Source organism: Heteronotia binoei, chromosome 7 (assembly GCF_032191835.1).
Source record: "Heteronotia binoei isolate CCM8104 ecotype False Entrance Well chromosome 7, APGP_CSIRO_Hbin_v1, whole genome shotgun sequence".
NCBI lineage: Eukaryota > Metazoa > Chordata > Lepidosauria > Squamata > Gekkonidae > Heteronotia > Heteronotia binoei.
Window position 1 is genome coordinate 107,491,143 of NC_083229.1, and position 14,859 is coordinate 107,506,001.

General features: G+C 42.2%; 1 protein-coding gene across 1 annotated transcript in view; it reads right to left on the reverse strand.

Annotated features, from left to right (window-relative positions):
• The window catches only part of PXDC1 (PX domain containing 1), a 51,438-nt gene that overhangs the window by 15,162 nt on the left and 21,417 nt on the right, over positions 1 to 14,859 (reverse strand). Inside the window, exons 2-3 of the mRNA XM_060244181.1 lie at positions 6,915 to 7,006; positions 2,447 to 2,564 (exon numbers count right to left, since the gene is read on the reverse strand). Coding sequence (XP_060100164.1) covers positions 2,447 to 2,564; positions 6,915 to 7,006 — 210 coding nt within the window. The remainder of the gene's footprint in view (positions 1 to 2,446; positions 2,565 to 6,914; positions 7,007 to 14,859) is intronic.

A 14,859-nucleotide genomic window follows, 5' to 3' on the forward strand; every position in this document is an offset into this window, starting at 1 on the left:
ACTGTTTCCTGGCTATTGGCAAGGGATGGGGGCCAGAGGGGGTGAGTGGCTAACAGCAGGAGCAAGACCACTTTCTGTCAGGCACCACCAGAGGGAGAGAGAGAGAGTGACTAACTGCAAAAGTAAGGTACAACCCTCTCTGTTAGTCCAGGATCCCTGCAAAAGAAAGGAAGCAGAACATCATTGTGGTGACATTATTAGCAAATGCCAGTGTTCTCTCTAAGTTGAGTTAGTGTGAGCTAGCTCACAGGTTTTTTAACCTCCAGCTCACACATTTTTGTCATAGCTCAGAAAAGATGGCCCCAGAGCAAACTAATTTATGCAGCAGTCACAAAGTAGAAATTTTGCTCAGAAGACTCCACAGCTTAGAAGGAGTATAGGTTACAATCCATATACTCCAGGTTAAAACCCAAAGCCAATTGAACAAACGATGATGAGCTAAAATGTAAAAAAAAAATAAACAGCATCCCAGGAGTCCAGGGGGAAACCCGCATATCAAACGGGGGCCCAGGCTAACTCCTACAGGATAACTTGGTGCAGTACATAGTATAAGTGGGTTAGAGCAGGTCAAGATTTTACCTGTGGGCATTCTCAGTACTAAAAGAACTTCTCATAAGGAACTCAAGTACAAACTTAAGAACCTTGGATTATACAAGAGAAGGTTACACGTGGGTCCAACCAGCTGTTTAAAGCAATAATATTACAGAGGAAATATTCCTTGTGATAGCTGTCGAGATGTTCTGAGGAATACTGCAGGGAAAAACTAATAAGCAAAGCCCTAATCAAGGACATCTCAAGTGCAGATTTCGCTAGCTATTCTGGTAGGTCTGGGGACTTTGATTTGGGGTGCCTTCATATTAATGAAACAGGCATGTATTGACAGATCTGCCTCCCATTTTGTAAACAGAATGAAGAAGTTCTATGTCTGGACATGTCAACTGGTTTGTTCATTTCTGTGGTGCGGAATGACAGATGCTGAGAATAGTTTGTAGTAAATAGCATTGATCATCCTAATTCTTGGCCTCTTCTTAGTACTCTTTAAAATTCCATTAACTTTAACACAACAGGAATCTTTATAACAATGCAATATGAGATGTTTATCTGATCAAGAAGGAAAGTGAATGGAAAGGGGTGTGAGCGGTGGAATGACATAAGAACCAAGACAGCAAGATCTACAGTATCAACATTAGAACCAAGGCAGCAAGATCTACAGCTTCAGCATTCAGAATAGAAAAATTGATAACAGGCAGAGATTTGGAGCATCTAACTCAATGCAGAAGCATGAGACATCAGTGGAAAATGTTTTTATTTATTCATTTATTTACTAACTTTCGATTTATATCCCGCCCATTCTCAAACGGACTCAGGGCGGCTGACATAACAAAACTAACAATCTCAATTACAGGTATAAAGTGATAAAACAAACAATTTACAATTTAAAACAAAATATAAGTACTATACACTAATATTTATAGGTAAAATGTTACCTATCATGTGCTGCAGGACCAGCGCAGAAAATTGGACTACACTCCGTTCATGTATGTAATGGTAAACAATTTCACAAAATAATTATAGGATAGGGAGAAATAAAGCAGCAATGTCAAGAAATAAGGAAAATAAGAATAGAGTGATTATTGTTTCAAGAAATGAATTACTTATTTAATTTTATCTATACTCTGCCTATCCTCCCAATAGCAACTCAAAGTGGCTTACGTTGTTCTCCTTTCTCTATTTTACTGTCACCCCAAACATCTGTGATAGGTTAGGCTGGGAGAGTGTGGCTGCCCCAGGGTCATCCAACATGCTTTGATGGCAAGATACTCCCTCTAGTCTTGTGAGCAAAAATTCTACTTTGTCAGCTACAGGCATCAAAGTTGTGAGCTGCTGCATAAATTAGTTTGCTCTGGGGCCATTTTTCCTGAGCTAAGATGAAGACGTGTGAGCCGGAGGCTAAAAAATCCCCTGTGAGCTAGCTCACACTAACTCAGCTTGGAGGGAAACTGGGACTCCCAGGCTCTCCAACCACTATATTATGCTGGCTGTAGAGAAGAAGAAGAAAAAGAAGAAGAAAAAAGAAAAAGAAGACAACGACATTGGATTTATATTCCGCCCTCCACTCAGAGTCTCAGAGCGGATCACAATCTCCTTTATCTTCCTCCCCCACAACAGACACCCTGTGAGGTGGGTGGGGCTAAGAGCTCTTACAGGAGCTGCCCTTTCAGGGTCAACCTCTGCCAGAGCTATGGCTGATCCAAGGCCATTCCAGCAGCTACAAATGGAGGAGTGGGGAATCCAACCTGGTTCTCCCAGATAAGAGTCTGCGCACTTAACCACTACACCAAACTGGTTCTGAAAAGAGATCTCTTTTGGCCAACACAGTTAGGGAGGAGAAACAATAACTACTTATTACTGTAGCATGCACTGAAGTAAAGTTGATCCATCTTACCTGATATTTTAACTGGACTTTGAAAAGTTGGTTGAATTTTATGGACATTGTCATTTTTCAACACCTGGTCTAAAGGAGATCTTTCGAAGAAGGTGAGGACAACTTCAGACCTGGAGTACTGGGGGGAAAGATTAAGGAGACAATTATGATTAAAGAAAAGCCTCACCAAGATTTATTTTGGGGTTCAGATTAGGCACAATAGTACATGATGAAACTGGAACCACCTTACGGTGTCCTCCAAAACACAGTTACACCTTTCCAAGCTCACTGCTTTCAGTGTTCTTTATAAAGGTGTAACTCTATGACTGATTTTGCATTAGGCTTGTTCCAGGTGGAGAACCCTTTTGCTCCTGGCACTTCTCTCTGTTTTCGCACAAGCTGCCAGGGAGCTGCGAGTTGGCACACCGCTTTCCCGCTGCAAGCAAGATCCTCTTACAAGGTTTCTGCTTGCCGCAGGAGAGTGATGTGCCAACTCGCAGCTCAGCAGCAGCGTGTGCAAAAACAGAGAGAAGCGCTGGTGGCAAAAGGGCTCTCCACCCAGAACAAGCCTAGTGTGAAATCGGTTTATGATTTACAGAACAATCCTAAATAAAGGCCAGGTGGGGCAGCAAAAGAGATGTTAGGAAGGAATGCAGAAAATACCCTCTACTTTGCAGCTTATCTCCATGAGAACATTTTTCCTTCTAAGGAGCTTCAATATGTAATATGCTGAGCTGGGTAAAAAGCACATGGGGATAAAAGGATTTCACAGCTCTGATTCATGTACCCTTCTCATTTTTTAAATTACACACATCCCTCCAAGGTCCTTCTATACGATCCACAGTGCAATCTTAAGAGATCACTGAGTCGTTACTGACCCATGGGGTGACATCACATCACGACATTTTCTTGGCAGACTTTTTACAGGGTGATTGGCCATTGCCTTCCCCAGTCATCAACACTTTACCCCCAGAACCTGGGTACTCATTTTACCGACCTCAGAAGGATGGAAGGCTGAGTCAACCTTCAGCCGGCTAAACCCATCAACCTGGAAGGTGTCACTCTGCTTAAGAGGACACTATAAGGCAGTTCTGAGTTTAAACAGATGGAATGGCTGCCATTTTGTCTAGTCTGGCCCTCTAAACACAAGCAGCATTTTAAGACATTCTGTTCCATGAAATAACACTTCTGATGAGGTATAAAGACTTTACATCATTGCACACTGTGGCATTATGTTTACACTGCAGGTGTATTATTCTGCTGCTTTAGGCAGACAATCTCCCACGCCCAGGTTATATGCGCTGCTGGGGCTCTGTGCTCCAATGGAAGAGAAATGGGGTTCAGGAAGAAGTGCTGTGCAATGTCACTTTTGACTTAGAACCCAGAAGTGATATCGTACCATCCTAGGAATTCCACAGAGATTTGGGAAATTCCTAGAGTGTGATGATGTCACTTCCAGGTACTCAGATGGTCAAAATGCCACTATACCATTTATGGCCATAATGGTATTTTGACCAGGTACACACTAGATGGCACTCTATGAATTCCCCTAGAATGTCATTTTCATGAGGTTAGCTAATAGTCATCATGTGGTTATTAATGATAAGGTAAACTGTATCCATTTGTAGTTTGTGTCAGCTGGGCAGAATAGTATGGAGGGTATTAGGCTGTGGGCAATTATTAGGATTATTGCCCCTCTAATACTCCATGGTGTTTGGATGAGAGCAGCAGCAGTTGCCAGTCCTATATGACTAACAGAAGAGTAAGCAATTGACTGATTTTAGGTTGGTTTGATGCAGGCAGATGAGGCTTGTTATGATTATGCCTCAGAGTGCTAAAAGAATGAATGGAAAACACATGGCTTGGGTGGTTGGGAATAGGATTGGTGTTATATGAATAATGCCATAGTTTTAGTAGTGTGGCGGCCATGATGATTGGTGCCTCAACATGGGCTCTTTTTTTAACAGGAACACAGTTCCAGCTGGCTTAGTGTCAAGGGGTGTGGCCTAATATGCAAATGAGTTCCTGGTGGCTTTTTCTACTAAAAAAGCCCTGTGTGAAACAATGGCGATGTCAGGGAAGTGGCCTAATATGCAAATGAGTTCCTGGTGGCTTTTTCTACTAAAAAAAGCCCTGGGTTTTTGGAAGTCATAGGTGCAAACTGTACAGTGGTGTTTTGACCATAAATGATATTTTGACCACATTACACAGTAAACAGCATTCTAGGAATTCCCCAAGTCCTGCTAGTTACCAGCACTTGGCTACCAACCCTAATCCTATATGAGTTGCAAGTCACGCTATGTATATGACTCCTCCTGGCTGTTTAGTGCGCTGAATCTTACAGATATGTGAGAAACATCCACCGAATTCCCAATGAACTTATGTTTTCTCAAGAAATGTAAACGCTGATCTGTTCAATACATTTAAATAAATGGAGAAAGGTGTGGGCAGGAGATTTCTATAGCTCATTAGCAGCTGATGAATATGAGACATTGTCTCAAGATTTCAAACCTCCATGAAGGTAATACTGAATGCCAAAACTGACAGCTTGCAGAATGGTCACCTTTTCTACTAACTGGGCCTTTCCTTGTGAAACTTGCTTTCCCATTAGAAGTTTCACACTGTAGTAAAAACAGTTACAGCAGTTTTGTAACACTTTTTGAAGAGTGCAGCACCATCAAGCAACTGACCGAGAGAACTGGTTGCACGTTATACTCGGTTACACCCTGTCATTTGCTGCAGCCTCAGCTGCTGAAAATAAACTTAGGAGTGAATGGTCTGAACACCGCAGGCAATATTTCTATAATTAGCCCCAAATGTTTTGAAAATCACACATGAATTACAACATACAGATGGTTATTCTGGAGACAGAACACATGGCTTACGGAACTGTTCCTTGGGGTTGAGAACCTGACCGGCTAAACCCTCATTCCTACCACAAACTGGCTGTTTTAGCAGTAAACCACATCCAAAGTGTTCCAGTCCACATGAAGTGCAAGCTCCTCCAGAAGGGTAGCCATGTTGGGCCTGTTGCAGGTCCAGTGGCACTTTAAGGGCTAATGACTTTTTCTGGCCTAGGTTTTCATGAAAAAATGAGAATTCCCTCATGAAAACTTATGCTGGAACAAAATGTTAGCTTCTAAAGTGCCACTGGACCTATTTTATTTTGCTTAACAGCACTTTCCCTGAAGATGAGTGGTTTCATTTTTTTAAAAAAGCAACCCTTATATCAATATAAGTATGCACATTAAAAAAAATTAGATTTAGAAGGTTCTCTAAACTGCCTGCTTTTATTTTAAGAAAGATCTCCAACTACTTCTCTTGCAGAGATATGCCTTTTCCCTTATATCTCCATGATGAGGAGGACAGAGACTTACTTTTTTCTATCAAAAAAGGAAAGTTGGGAATTCAGAGAACCTCCAATACAACCATATATTGATATTTTAGTGCTGCATTTAAAAATATTGCAAAAGCCCCAGTGTGTGTGTGTGGGGGGACCATTTCCAGTGCCAGAAAAAAGTGGTGCAGTTTGAAAGGGACATAACATGTCACATCGGTTCATAAACACATGGATGGTGTAGCTTCAGGGAGGTATGGGGGGACTTGCATTGACCCTACCCAATACCAGTTGCAGCCCCCTTTCACAGAAATGCTACCCTCATCCCCCTCAGCAGCCCCATGTTCTTTCTCTTTATCCCTAAGCGTGTGCTCATTTTGATCTTTTTTAAATATGCAACCATGACATCAATATGAACATGCACACACAAAATATATAAAGGGGTTTCTGACACCTCCAATGACAACTCCTTTGAAAACCTTCATTATTTAAGGCTCATGCAGAAGAAAATAAACGGACTCCACAGCTGTGAAAATGCAGGAGGGCAGATGTGAGGAAGAAACATGCCCTCATACCTGATTTCAGTGCTTGTGGGTTGACTGCAATTGGGAACAGTTTGGTGTAGTGGTTAAGTGTGTGGACTCTTATCTGGCAGAACCGGGTTTGATTCCCCACTCCTCCACTTGCAGCTGCTGGAATGGCCTTGGGTCAGCCATAGCTTTTGTAGGAGTTGTCCTTGAAAGGACAGCTTCTGAGAGAGCTCTCTTTGTCCCAGCTATCTCACAGGGTGTCTGTTGTAAAGGGGGGGGGGGAAGGTAAAGGAGACTGTGACCCCTCTGATATTCAGAGTATAGAGCGGGATATAAATCCAATATCATCATCAACAACAACAAGCTCAGCATGTGATAAAGCCCTCAGCTACTCGGTCAGAAATGAAACACCATTCAATAAGCCCTGTCCAAGGATACTTAAAGCCAATGCACCAGGGCCACGGATACACAAAACACACATTTCTACAAATTTAGTGTGTGTGTGGGGGGGGGACCCAGTTTTGCAGGAAAATCCTAAAACTAAAGAAAGGAAATTTTAAAAAAGCCCCCCAAAACAGACTGTGCAAGTTGTGCAGCTAAGCCACATCAGCCTACTTCTTACCTTCCAAGGCATATTTATGATGTTCTTGAGCAGCTTCTCCACTTCATTAAGCCTGGCTTCTATGTCTTGAGACTCTTTAATTGTAATTAATCCTAAAAATAAAGCAGAAAGTCCATGAGATCACTTGGATTCCAAAAATTTACATTTTCTATAGTTGCCAACATTTTTTTTAAATTCATTTACACAGAGTCTGGGATGCCTGGGAGAAAAGCCAGTATATAAATATTTTAAATAATTTTAAATTAATATTTCAAATCAAATTATAGATTATGGACAGCTATTAAATATAGTATGTATTAAGAGTTCAATCAACAAATAAAAGTGTTTATTCTTTACCATTTTTCTATCCTGCCTTTCCACGCAATGGACCTACAAACTTTAAAATCTCAATACAGGAAATAATGGCAAGCACATTTACAATTTCAGATAAGAACAGCCAATAAACATGGCAAGAGACCAAGAAAGTTAACCAGAAGCAATTGTGCAGCTCTGGAAATGGTCTAAATCCCAAAAGCCCTTGGATGTTTTAAATTTCCAACACAGTCTGGAGAAGAGGAGGCTGAGGAGAGACCCAGCTTCGCGAGAGCCAGTTTAGTGTAGTGGTTAAGTGTGCAGACTCTTATCTGGGAGAACTGGGTTTGATTCCCCACTCCTCCACTTGCAGCTCTAGAATGGTCTTGGGTCAGCCACAGCTCTCACAGAACTGTCCTTGAAAGGGAAACTTCTGGGAGAGCTCTCTCAGCCCCACCTACCTCACAGGCTGTCTGTTATGTGTGGGGGGAAGGTAAAGGAGATCATAAGATGCTCAGAGTATAGGGTGGAATATAAATCCAATATCCTCATCATCACAATCTCCTCCTCCTCCTCCTCCCTCTGCCATGGAGGCTTGAGGTGGTCACACACACTCAGCCTCACATGCCACAGCGGATTGTTGTAAAGATAAAAAGGCAAAGAGAAGAACAATGTAAGCCACACTAGTTCCCCACTGAGGGAAATGGGAGGTATAAAGAAGCAAAAAAAAATAGATGAAATCCTCAAGGTGCGACAAGACTATCTTTCATTTGCACAGCAATGCTTCTGGTACTTTTTTTTTTGTTATTATTCAATACAGGACAATTGCTCTTAAATCTTAAAGCAAGCAAGCAAGCAAGATATTAATTCAGAAAAGAATGGTTTTTAAAAAAGAAAATCATGCACAAAGCCCTCCGAGGTGGGAAACGCAGAAAAAAAATTCCATTCCATGGGCATCCTATAAGCTGTACAGTAGAGGGTGCCAAAGCTCCATGCATCCCCCAAGAACCTCCCAGCAAACCATAAGCACCAGCTTCTCTCAAAGATGTGTATGATGAAAATATTACCTGTTTTGCCAAAGACCTTTCCTGCCTGGTTTCTTGCACAGTATATGGCTTGTTTCCCACAATGACATATTTCTTTACTGCATGGATAAGAAGCAGCCCTATAAAACGGGAGGGGGAAAAACCTGGCAGAGGAAGTATTACATCTCAGATGTAAGCACTCCCCCCACCACCACCCGCCATAGGACCATATACTGCATATCTGTCTCTCCTTGTGTTCCCAGAACTACAGGCTCTTTAGGAAGAGTGAATAACAATCAGTTTAAGCTCACCATTAGAGCTCCCTGCCTGAAAAGTATATAACAAGAGATCAAATAAGTTTCAAGAAGAAATGGACAATGGTATGCAAAATATCTGGCCGATGTTACAAAAAGCCAGGGCTTTTTTTGCATAAAAAGCCCAGCAGGAACTCATTTGCATAATAGGCCACCCCCACCCCCTGATACCAAGCCAGCTGGAACTGCATTGCTGTGTGTTCCTGCTAAAAAAAAAAAAAGTCCTGCAAAAAGCTATTTAAATATTCAGCATTGTCACTATTAGATTATAGCCACAAGTAAAGTGGTTTGCTCATGCCAAATCAAGAATACAACAAACAGATTTCTACACAATTTGGGGGGGGGGGAGGGGAATCCTAAACTATGCAGTAAATTGTAAAGTAATGAAATTGAATTTTTTAAAAAACTAACTAAAATCCCCAATGGTCTGAATAGCACTGTGCACGCTCTAGACAGGGGTGTCAAACACATTTCTTATGAGGGCCGGATCTGACATAAATGAGACCTTGCTGGGTCGGGCCATGTCAGGTTGGGCCGAGCCATGTCGAGCCGGGCCATGTGTTTACCTATTTAAGATCATGTAGCAGAGATATTAAAGGACACAAACGCAATTAAATATCTTTTTTTAAAAAACCTTAAAACATGCTTAAAATGTTAGCACTTGTTTTAAGGTGCTTTTCTTTGTATTTCTCCCATGGTATCCAGAGAACTGGGCAAAAGAAGCTCTGGCTCTTTCTTTCCTTCCCCAGGGGACCAGGGAGGGGAGCCTCAGCCAATAGAAGGAAGAGAGGCTTGGCTCAGCAGCTCTGCTGCGCAATTCAGCAAGCCTTGTAAAGCAAGCAGTTATGAAGAAGGAAGCAAGATAAAAGGAGAAGGAAGCAGATTACAACCAATCGCTCGGGGGCCTGATAGGAACCCTCCAGGGGCCTGATTCAGCCCCCGGATCATATGTTTGACACCCCTGTGTCTAGGAAGAATGGAATATTAAGAGATCTGGAAATCAGTTAAATAAAATCCATTTGTGGTCTGAGAGCTTATAATGAGCCATACTGGCTCGATACATACAGGTGGTCAGCTGCAAGCTGGCAAACATATACCCTCCAAAGAATATTACCTTCCATAATCCTTTTTACATGAAAGACATTTCTGGAAAATGGTATGCTGTTTTATATGGACACTGAACTAAGATTACAGTTCTTACAGCTGCCACTTGAAATGAAAGTTAACTGCTTTTTTTCTTTTCATTTTTTTGCACTGGATATGTTTTCCTGTCCTCTAAATCCCATGAATATATAAGCGCAGAGGTATAAGAAACCATGCTGTAATATCAGCAAGCTTAACTCAAGTTTACCAGGGCTCCTCATTTCCCCTTGATTACAAGAAATCCCCAAGCTCTCCCCAGGCACCACCCACATGCTTTTAAAATAATCTGAATCATACTTTCATACCCTGTCATTCTCCCACCATGGGACTCAAGGCAGCACACAGAAAGTTGCAGGTCTCCCATCAGATACTGACCAGACCCAAACCAGGAAGGCTCCCGCATCAGGGAACCTCAGATTGTACCTAAGGATAGTTCGACCCCTCCAAGTTCATTGACTTAAATGGAAGGGTGTGACTGTGTTTAGGATTACAGTATTACTTTGTTAAAGCTAGGTTTCTCAAAATGCTCAATTCCATGTTTGCATAGAACTGCATTATACATATAGCGTCCAATGTTGGTGCAATGTGATTATAAATGTACACACACGCAAAACGCGCATATGCAAAACAGAGCAAGAATGCCAAGTAAAATGAAGTTATCAAAGATTTCAGGTTTTCACGGCTGGTAACATCATTAGGGTTTGTAGAGTCTTTCGGGATCAAGTGCCGTGTTCTACTGGAGAAAGTTTTCTTTCCAGACGTTTCGTTCTCAGCTGTGGAGAACATCCTCAGTGGCGTTGCAGCCGGAGCAGGCGCTCAGACCTTCTTGGCTGCTGTGCATTTCTCCAGTAGAACACGGCAATTGTTCCCGAAAGACTCTACAAACCCTAATAAAATGAAGTTGTTGTTGTCATCATCATCATCCTTTTTATTGGTACAAAAAAGTAGTCCCCTGTGCAAGCATCAGTCGTTTTCAACTCTATGATTGGAGGAAAACAACCAAATCTGGATAAAGTATGTAGCTTACATATTTTCTAACTGCAAAAATGGTTTCTTGTATTAAGGGAAAAGGAAAAGTCCCCTGTGCAAGCAACCAGTAGTTTCCGACTCTGGGGTGACGTTGCTTTCACAAAGTTTTCACAGCAGACCTTTTACGGGGTGGTTTGCCATAGCCTTCCCCAGTCATCTACACTTTCCCCCTAGCAAGCTGGGTACTCGTTTTACCGACCTCGAAAGGATGGAAGGCTGAGTCAACCTGGAGCCAGCTACCTGAACCCAGCTTCTGCTGGAATCAACCTCAGGTCGTGAGCAGACGGCTCTGTCTGCAGTACTGCAGGTTTACCACTCTGCACCACGGGGCTCTTTTTATTTACGTCAGGCATAAAATAAAACGACAGACAAAATATACAGTCTGAGATTAAGATCAGCTAATAGAATTTATAGCAAAACATGAGCCACATAAATTTTAATGGACTTCTCCAGAAATTTACTAACAGCCCTTGTGATTTCTTTTTCCTTATCTTTCAACAGGCAGGGATAGTCAATCCCATTCACTAGGTTACAGGGAAGGAGAGAAAGATTTCCGAACAGTTCCCTCCAGGGATTAGAATATAGCTGGCAGTCCAGCAATATATGCTGGATGGAATCTGGCTGTTTGCCCCACGACAGACTCTCTCATTACATGGGATTTGGAGGAATCCCCCCAAAAAACATAAAAAATCCCATTAAAAAAGCAACTGAAGGAAAGGCATTCATCCTTGCCAACATAAAATGAAGTCATACCAGTCATCCTAATAACACAGAGAACAGAAACAATTCAGAACTTGTCATCTTCATTCTTGAGACCTGCAATGAAGCTTGCTCATGCAGCAGCCTTGCGACAAAGTGGATTTATTTGTAATTACAGTTTTATCCTGCCCTTCCTCCAAGGAAGAGCCAGTTTGGTGTAGTGGTTAAGTGTGCGGACTCTTATCTGGGAGAACCGGGTTTGATTCCACACTCCCCCATTTGCACCTGCTGGAATGGCCTTGGGTCAGCCATAGCTCTGGCAGAGGTTGTCCTTGAAAGGGCAGCTGCTGTGAGAGCCCTCTCAGTCCCACCCACCTCACAGGGTGTCTGTTGTGGGGGGAAGAAGGAGATTGTGAGCCGCTCTGAGATTCAGAGTGAAGGACGGGATATAAACCCAATATCATCATCATCATCATCATCATCATCATCATCATCATCATCATCATCAAGGAGCTCACAACAGCATACATCCTTCTTGCTGGTCCTGTTTTATATTTATTTGTCCTCACAACAACCCTGTGATATTGACTAGACTGAAAGACCCTGACTGGCCCAAGGTCATTCAGTGAGTTTCACAGCAAGCAGTGATTTGAACCTGGTTCCCCCCCTATTGTAATCTAGCATTTTAGCCACAATGGCTCTTGTCAGTTAGGAATAAAACCATACAGCAGTGAGAAATATGCACTAATCTCTGCCACACTGAAATGCAAGTAAGGTGAGAACTGTAGTTTGTTTCCCCCTCCCCGAGCTAACAACTTGTGTTGCATACGTTAGAGAAGCTGCATGTATGAAACAGCTGTTCCATGTGGACGGTACTATCCAGAAACGTAGCATGCATGGGGAAACAAGCAAAACTACTACGCACAGAAACCCACATGGAAACTGCTGCACGCAACTAACAGTCACCCCCTGCAGACTGGGAGAGAGTCTTCTACAAACTAATTTCCCAGGCACGGATGCAAATGCACGTCTACATCAAAATATTTCTTTGGTAGCATCCGTTCTCACCACTATCAAAGACCAGGTGAAAAACCGTCAAATCTAGTAAAGTGTATGGTCATTTGCTAGTGTAGCAGCAACCTCAGCTGCTGGTGGTCAGGCAGAAACAAGGCCACAGGCAAAATCAGGAAGAAACAGCGGTTTATTTAATGTGTACACGGGCCCCAGACCAGACTCATGTCTGAACACATCTGGGAGCCCCGATTGCAGGAAGGTCTACAGTTTTATAGTCACAGACAATCATTTCCAATAAACACTCGCCCAATTACAGGAAAGGACAACCCCACATCCTATACATCATTACAAGCGTCGTATTACTAAAGGAACAAGGAGGAGACAGGGAGGGTCTTTCCATACATGGCATTGATGTTGCTAACACTCTTGCAGCAATATCCTTCATACCAAACACATTTGCCCCTTTGACCTGATCCCAAGATTTTCCAAGGTATGTGACTCAATGCTTATCCCAGCAAGTTTCTAGTTGCTCTTTTCGGCAGTTTGCGGTGAGCCACTGGGTCAAAGATTAACTTCCTCTTTTGCTGCCTTACGCTTCTCTTTCCCTACTTTCGCAATCTTGAAGGATTATTTCAGAGACACTCAGCAAGCACTTTAAAATATCTTTTTGCCCTTTTGCTTCCTTGCCCTTGTGCCTAATTAATGGCTTTCAATTTACCTTATTTAATATATTTTTATTCCAGCCCCGCTTCACTAGTTTACCATGAACTTCGTAACTCCAAATTTTCATTCATTCCAACTCCTGTCACTGCCCAAACTTTTCTGATCTGGGAATCTAATTGAACATTCATTGGCAACAAGGAATTTAGAGACATTTATAGTGTCAGCTTCAGGGATTAATACGGAGTTAATAAATATCAAGAAAATGTATCCAGAATAAAGACATTCTACAGTGGATTGACCTCAGTGAAAATGTGTAACATCTGATCAATGGTGAATGGCTTTAACAATTTGTTTCCTCTTCAAATTTGGATCCACAAAGAGGTAAGAAATTTCAACATATGGTGTTTCATGCTCTACAGAATCTAAGGGGTACATTTGTTCCCAGGGGTGGAATTCTAGCAGGAGCTCCTTTGCATATTAGGCCACACATCCTTGATGTAGCCAATCCTCCAAGAGCTTACAAAAAAAGGTCTTGTAAAACAGCTGCAGTTTTGTAGTTCCCCAAATAAAACAGCAGCTTCAACACTAAAATACTTCATATATGAACTGCTAACTGTGTTTATTCCACATCAAATTGTGGTGCAGTCGACAGAGAAACTGACACCGCTATCTGACGTTATAGGTGAAAGAATCATTAACCAGCTGTAAGCTCAGACAGGAGCTTCAATGCCCCTTTCCAGCATCAAATACTTCTGCGCTTGGACAAAGTCATGTATTAACTGACAGACAAAACTTGGGTTTGAATACGGAGTCAGGTCATAATCCATAACAGATCTCAGTCCTGAAGTCATACAAGCAGCACACATAACAGTATTTGATCCAGAAGATCTTAGGGGAACTTCAGTTTTTACTACATGATTGTCATGTCAATCCCTTCCACTTAGAAAGTTTGTAACTAAAAAGAAGGGAGAAATGAGCAGGAGAATCAAACCATTACTAAAAAATGGAAAGAAGCTGCATGTACGCACATTACTTCAAAGCAAAATACAAACAAAAAAGCCATATACAATACCTTATAAAAAGACCAACCAACACAGCTCTTTAAGGGGGAAACAAGCAATTTCTAAGGGTAAGGAAGCCATACACACGTCTCACCTGAAGAAGAAGATCATAGATTTGTATCCTGCCCTTCTCTCTGAATCAGAGTCTCAGAGTGGTCACAATCTCTTTTACCTTCCTCCCCCACAATAAGCACCCTGTGAGGTTGGTGGGGCTGAGAGAGCTCTCCCAGAAACTGCCCTTTCAAGGACTACTCTGCAAGAGCTATGGCTGACCCAAGGCCATTCCAGCAGCTACAAGTGGAGGAGTGGGAAATCAAATCCAGTTCTCCCAGATAAGAGTCCACACATTTAACCAGTATACCAAACTGGGGGATTCCACTTTCAGCACAAGAAAGCAGAAGGTGATCAGGACTGAGAGCCAACTACTCAACCAGCAATCAGACCACAGCAAAGATTTTGTGGGCTTTGTTCAGACTTGAAAGAGCGCTCTGCCTAACCCCCTGCAGGAAACAAGGATTGCCTCCAAGGAACCAGGTGTGAAAATTTTCAATGGTTATATATTTTTGTTGTTGTTTATTTAGAGCAGGGATTAATGGGAATGCATAGATGGGTGAGCTAGCAGAAAGACAGGTGATCTAGTAACTTTTGCAAACTCATTTGTGCCGAAGTTGGCAGAAAAGAGGTACATTCAATTGATCTGGTGACA